The sequence below is a fragment of the Acipenser ruthenus genome, chromosome 25 (assembly GCF_902713425.1).
Source record: "Acipenser ruthenus chromosome 25, fAciRut3.2 maternal haplotype, whole genome shotgun sequence".
Classification (NCBI taxonomy): domain Eukaryota; kingdom Metazoa; phylum Chordata; class Actinopteri; order Acipenseriformes; family Acipenseridae; genus Acipenser; species Acipenser ruthenus.
This window is the reverse complement of record NC_081213.1, coordinates 8,501,062-8,508,287: the sequence shown is the minus strand read 5'-3', so window position 1 is coordinate 8,508,287 and position 7,226 is coordinate 8,501,062. Positions and strand designations below refer to the sequence as shown.

Here is a 7,226-nt window from a genome sequence, read left to right as displayed (position 1 = left end):
TGATTACAATGACTAAAATATTCTGTTGACTTTGTGTTAAGGTGGACCTCATTGTCCTTCTGCTCAATGTTCTGCCACCAACGTATTTAACCTGGTCAAGATCAGTGTCCTTTATAATTTATCCTAAGATCTTTCATTTAAATATTATTTTTTTATTTCATTATTTTTTATCCCCCTGTACCAATCAAAACTAATTCAACTATCTGGAAAACAAAGGCCTATTCAGCCCTATCTGTGGGCCTTCAAACAAGATCCATAATTGCATAGCAAAAATATAGCAAAAATATCTTGGCTGTCTAAAACACAAGCGTATTGCCTTTTAATTGTTCCAACAAGTTTGGGCATGGTTTTATTGAGGGTCAATAAAACAAAAAAAACGCTGGTTGTTTATTTTTATCAAATGAAGAGGGATACTGCAGTGGTTCACCTGGTACGGCATTACCGCATGCTGCTGAGAGTTTGCACCCCTATGCACGACATGGCCTGATATTAAAATTAGTGTTGCGGGTCCTAAATCTAATTTTTAAAGTGTACTACCCTGTTGTTCACTAACATTTAAAAAAAATATATATATAGGGACACACAAACATGGTATAGGCTCAATATAAAGTCAGTGTAACTTGTCCTGTAGAAAATGAATGCCTACCTGATTAATCAATATATAGATCACCTAATAAGCTACATGCTCTATTTAAATCATCTGATCGCCAAACAGATATTAAACCAGATATTAAAACAAACTGTGCCTGCTAGCCAAATTAAATACATCATTAATAATATTATTTCCACCGCAGTAAACATTCTGTTGAGATCCTGAGAACCAAGCGACGTAATTCATAGTACAATTTACCATGGAGCAGTTTTTTGGTTAATGGGTATGGCTATAAACAGGAAGCTGGTATTGATTCTTGACTTTTTTTCTATTTAAACATTTTAAATTACTAAAAATAATTTAAAAAGAATTTAGTTGAAACAGATTAAACACAAAATGACACAAAGCTTAAAGAACTGGGGTGGTTTATTCTTTAAGAGATGGAAAAATTACATGAAACATTAAAGATCCCACTGAAATTAGTATTAACATACAGATTTTACTATGCATAAGGGATATATGATAAATCATCTACTATTATTATTTTAATTAAATTATACAATTTTGTGTGTTCTTATTATTTGCTGTTGTTTCTGGTCATTGTTTTTCATGTTTACTAACTATCGCTGCAAACATTGCTTCAGAAACATACTTATCAAGGCTAACCGTGAGGAAGTGCGGTGGGGAAGTATATCCATGTTGCACAGGCTTCAGTGAACAGTGCACCGCTAATATGCTTCCCCTTCTCATACCGTCAGAATTTCAAAAGCAAATCATGATCTAAGCAGAATCAGCACCAGACAATTTAAGAAAACGGAAAAAAAAAAAAAACATAATTAAGAGAGATTATTTTTCACATATAAAATCACTGTTCAAACTACAGATTAAATGTGATGCGATGAGTAGAAACAGTCCCAATTTTGCCTCTCTATCCCACAGGAGCGCCAAAGCCAATGCAACGCTCCTTGTGGAATCCCCAGTGAAGAGCTACAACTTGGCACTGCCAGGATTTAAACCTGCCCTCCCCTGACTATGATTCAGCCATTCATTTCAGATTTATTAAACACTTTGTTGAAAAATAATTTGTAAGTACTTTTTTCCCCCTCTTTCATCTTGATAGGTTCACTCTCAGCTGTTCTCAAATACCAGCATAGTTTTTCTTGCTAAAGTATCAGAGCCCCTGTGGCTGTTCAAGGTTGGTGCTCAGTGTAGCAGGAGGATGGAGAAAATGGACACCAGGGATGCCAGGAAAAGGCTGAGTGAAGAGGTCATGGCTGGACTGGCACCAGTTGTGGTGGCCGTGGAGGGATCCGTGGTCTTAGAGGGGGTGGGCTTAGAGCCTTGAGTGGTCTTGGAGGTGGTGGTAGTTGTGGTTGTAGTGCCACCAGGTGTAGTAGTTGTGGAGGAGCTTGTCGTGGTGGTTGGTGTCTTATTGGTTGTGGACGAGGGTGTTGTAGTAGTTGTGGAGGAGCTTGTCGTGGTGGTTGGTGTCTTATTGGTTGTGGACGAGGGTGTTGTAGTAGTTGTGGAGGAGCTTGTCGTGGTGGTTGGTGTCTTATTGGTTGTGGAAGAGGGTGTTGTAGTAGTTATGGAGGAGCTTGTCGTGGTGGTTGGTGTCTTATTGGCAGTGGACGAGGGTGTTGTAGTAGTTGTGGAGGAGCTTGTTGTCATGCTGGTTGGTGCCTCAGTGGTAGTGGACGAGGGTGTTGTAGCGTTGGTTTCAGTGGTCGGAGACGTGGCCTTGATTAGAAAAACAAAACCCAAAATGAGTAATCTGGAGAGAAACTGTACTCCGCCAGTGGTCTAACTAAAACATTTAATCTTTCAAAATTGAAATACTGTAGAACCATTCAAAGCTTGTTACATTGCAAGAGTCGTCAAATTAAATCTTGTCTTTTTTAAATGTATTTATCTAAAACATGCACATATTTTACATTAAAATGAATTTTAAAATGGAGACTATAGGAATTCCATAACTCCTCCCTGCCATTCACTTTAATGCATTAATCTACTTTAAATATGATGTTTTTGAAAGACAAAACATGTTCTATTATTATCATTATTATTATTATTATTATTATTATTATTATTATTTATTTATTAGCATACGCCCTTATCCAGGGCGACTTACAATTGTTACAAGTTATCACATTATTTTTTACATACAATTACCCATTTATACAGTTGGGTTTTTACTGGAGCAATCTAGGTAAAGTACCTTGCTCAAGGGTACAGCAGCAGTGTTCCCACCGGGGATTGAACCCATGAACCTCCTGTCAAGAGTCCAGAGCCCTAACCACTACTCCACACTGCTGCCCGTAGTATTAATATTACTGCGGATGGTGCAGCATAGCCTGGGACAGTATACAGCAATCAATAACGAATGATTAGTTCTGAAAATAACTGTTGAAAATAAAATAAAATTTGACAAAAATATGTCCTGTGGGTCTGCTAAATGATGTAACCATCAAATCAAACCACGACCCGAAATATATTATGCTGTATATTACACTGTATATTTGACTTACTGGATTCAAGACTGAACAACACAGAGAAATCCTATAGGCCAGTTTAGACATCAATCATCCACCGTTTGATTGACGGGATCAATTCGCCATTCACACGTTTTGAGAGACTAATCCCGCCCACACATATCCTAAAATGTCGGAAGCGATTGGTCAAATACAGCGTTTCTTCAAAATAGGCTGTGTTGATCACGGGTATGGCAAACTGTATAACACAGCAAGTGTAGTAATAAAATAGGGACAGATGTGGCGCCTTGTTTTCAGGGGTGTAAAAGTCATATGTCTGCCTTCAGGCAAAGTACCATATCTGTCCAATAGGTTTGATCCTATAAGCCACCCATAGATGGCGACATTATCAAAATAAGTATTCATACATTTTCGTCTCCTACATTTCCTGAGCAATTTGGAAATTAACATCTAGCGTCGCGTTATATTATTGTTGAAGGTTATCAAGGTAAAATAATAATAATAATAATAATAATAATAATAATAATAATAATAATAATAATAATAATAGTTAAAAGTATATAGATTTCAAGTACGATGTGTATTTTTGAATTTCATAAAGCTATCTTCATAAAATATTTCGTAGTATGTCGGGGCCAAATCTGTCTCCTTTTAACATCTACTCTCGTGTAATGGAAATCATTTTTAATTATTAATCATTTATTTTATTTATTTTTGTAAATAAATTACATTTTACATTACATTTTTTACGTTCACAAACAAATGCACCGTCCGTCTTTGAGCAAGATTATGTCCGATTATGTTATGAACAAGGTAATTTCAGTTTTTGTTAACGGTATTATTTTGTTTGCAGTTTCAACATGTTTAAAATGAACTGACTTTAAAAAGTATAGAAAGGAATATACTGTCATGAATTAGTTATCGGCTTTTTTAAATTCGTTTTTATTTTCCTTCAAGACATGTTTTTTATTGTGAGTTATTCCATGATATAAACTGGGAGATTTGAATGTGTTACTGTTGAAAACAAAAAAAAAAACAAAAAAAAAAACAAAAAAAAAAAACATGAATTCTCCACTCACATTATTTTATATCTTATTGAAAACCAAAAAATATATATAACCTATAGATTTATGGTTCAAGGTTTAATGTATAATGTTATTGTACATAAAAGTTAAATATTGTTTGTATTGCAAAGCACTATGTATGCATATGTGTTTAAATAGGATTAGAGATTTTGGCACTGAAAGTATTGTGTTCTGTTTTAGTGCTAGTTTACATACATATTCAACTATACTATACCTCCAACTTGAGGTTTGTAACCCTTTTTGAGATACTTTTTTTCTTCATTTATTTGCAAAATCTTATTTTCATCAGTCTTTCATAAAATCAGCAAATAAATTCTAGCAAGTCAAATTTTATTGTGCCCTATAAAGGGTTAAAAAAAATAGTCTGCTGAGGCTGTCCCTAGTTTAGACTTGACTGTAGAAAGTGTTCAATAACTCCTATTTATCGACAGCATTTTGCTGTCGTTCACTCTTATGAAAAGCAGAGGACTGATGCTCAGGACTGATGAAAACTTTATGTTAATGAGCTAATCGTTAACCTTTCTCTCAATTTGTTAAAAACACGCCTTCGTAGACGAGAATCGTTGTTACTTAATGACGCATCTAAATGATCTCTTATGAATAGCAACTCCCGTTAAGTTGGACGAAATCTGATGATGTACTCCTCCTGTTTTTTTCATTTCGACAGGCATTAAGCCTTTATGAATAGACCCATGAGTCTCTGTCCCTGCATTGCCATCTGGGCTGAAAGCTACCGCACCACAACAGTTTATTTAAGACGTATATGGGAACTGTGACTTCATTAACTTAAAAAATAAAGATGTGTTATTTGTTTTAAATACACATGACTACTCGTCATACTTTCTGGAAGTAATTTAGTCCAACGTGTTTTAAGTGTGATAATGTACTTACCATATTCCAGTCGGTCTTCTGAATACCTGTGTTTGCATATCAAACATGACACACAAATAATCTGGAATAAATGACTAAACACAGATATGAAATACAGGCCTTATATTTAGGAAAACGTTTGTTTTTTATGTTTTGGAAACATAAAAACTAGCACTTGAAGTATTGCAAAAAATCAAAATACAAAGTGGCCCAGTTAAATCAGTTACTTGAATTATAATAATATATTTTCAGGGTTTTTTTTTTTTTTTTACACAATTTTTTTCCTCATAAGAAATCCAGCGTGTGTCCAAAAGCAAGCCTCCTTTTTTAAGACTTCTTTCAGGTGTAAAATACAAATGCCTTCATTGGAGCGTAACCAGAAAATACAGCCGTTTTTTTTTTCAATGTATTATATAGGCACACTAGTCGAGGGAACGACTGCATTCCAAAGTGAAATACAGGATAGGTGGATCCGAATCAATGATGTGTCAATGCTTTTAAAGACATACAAGAATGTGAATTTCATTTTATTTATTTTTTTTACAAGTGGTGTGTACATACATACATTTGTAAAGTGTTCATTTCAAATTCTGAATGAGGCATGGTTAAATATTACAGCATGGCTAACATGTTTTATTACTGGTGTATTGTACTTGACCGTATAGGGTACCGACAGTTCATGAGTAATGTAAACATACAAGGTATATTCACAGTCAAGCCGGATACATTCTTCTGTTTGGTGTTATTTATTTTATTGCGGACACGTTCCACATCACAGCTATAATATTTATTGTTAAGAAACATATATAACATAGAGCATTGTTTTGTTCTCTCAAGCGCTGTGTTTCGTTTTTATAATTATACATCACTGTCTTCCTATAGCTTGTATTTTATGACGATGGTACCAAAGAAATTAACCTGCAACCACAGCTAGTCATGCGTGAAACTGTTAGGCAATTAGACACAAATTTGTTTTTTTCATAGGAGAGTAAATTCCTCCAAATTTTAGGGTTCTCATTCAAAAATGTCTGTCTCTCAGTTTGTCTATCTGCCTGTCACACTTTGCATTTGACTGTAATCCGCTAATCTCTGCACCTAAACTCTACCCAAACAATATTCAAGAATTGTGCATTGTCTCTTTCAGGTGCTGCGCGAGGAGAACCCCCTGAATGTGCATTGGTGTCTCAACCTGAATAGAAAATCAACATCTAGAAATGAGTCAGACAAACAGAGTTTTGAATTTGATCACTTTTTCTTTCACTGCAATAAGGAAACAAGCTGCCAACTGACATGTTGTGCAATCTTTTATTAGACCTGTGAACACAGAGAAATCATGGGAAAGCAAAAATATATCTGTGTTAACAAGGGGCGATGGAAACGCTGGAGAAAACCAACGGGAAGCACAACTTCGCTAGTAGGTTGTGTACAACATGTTGTAACAAGCAACAGAAACTGTCCCCACTGGACAGGACAGCCCTGCTTCTACTTCACTGTAATTCAAGCAGGTAAAACTAAAGAGATTGAAGGGAATACAATCACGCCAGCCATGGGCCAAGGTCTTTTTTAAACCTATCCTTTGTCTCATTTATACATTAACATGTTCAGTTCGAACCCAACTATCCGAAACATCTGATAATCAGAACAAAATGTGTGTCGCCAGAGCTAATTTAGTTTATTTTAATAAAATACCATCACAATGCATTCACAAAAGGTATCTAACGGTTTCTACCTACCTCATAAGGCTGCGCCACCAGAGCAAGGGCACAGAGAGCAAGGATGAGCCTCTTCATCTTTCTGGGAGGTGATGCTTTTGTTTCTGTGTGGATGTCAAGTATGCAGCCTGGCAGCTGTTTTATACAGTCCTCTTATCAAATTCTTCAGATACCATGGTGACAACAGTGTGTGTTGCAACAGCAGATCAAACTGAACCAATTAGATATGGTGTGGAAACTGTCCCTCGGGCTGGGCGTGCTGTAGCTGAGTGACACTGTGAGTCTCCCAGCCCCCTGGACTCCTTGGAAATACAAAAAGCCTGAAAGAAGCTAAACTCTAGCCATCATGTATTACATTAATACATGTTTTAGATATGTGGTACCTAGTTGAGGTATCATAGGTTTGTTTATTTCATATATAAACATTTTCTCAATTATGTTTTTACAGTTAAGGGTTGTGATTAGAGCATACAAT

The 7,226-nt window shown here is 35.7% G+C and overlaps 1 protein-coding gene across 1 annotated transcript; it reads right to left on the bottom strand.

Annotated features, from left to right (window-relative positions):
• Window positions 1–1,000: 1,000 nt before the first annotated feature.
• Window positions 1,001–6,877, bottom strand: LOC117413740 (integumentary mucin C.1-like). The gene is made up of 2 exons (XM_034023041.2): window positions 6,773–6,877; window positions 1,001–2,332 (listed from the first exon to the last, which is right to left on the bottom strand). Exons 1-2 carry the CDS (start codon window positions 6,827–6,829, stop codon window positions 1,796–1,798), a joined length of 594 nt encoding a protein of 197 aa, XP_033878932.2. The 5' UTR covers window positions 6,830–6,877; the 3' UTR covers window positions 1,001–1,795.
• Between the last annotated feature and the right edge of the window lie 349 nt (window positions 6,878–7,226).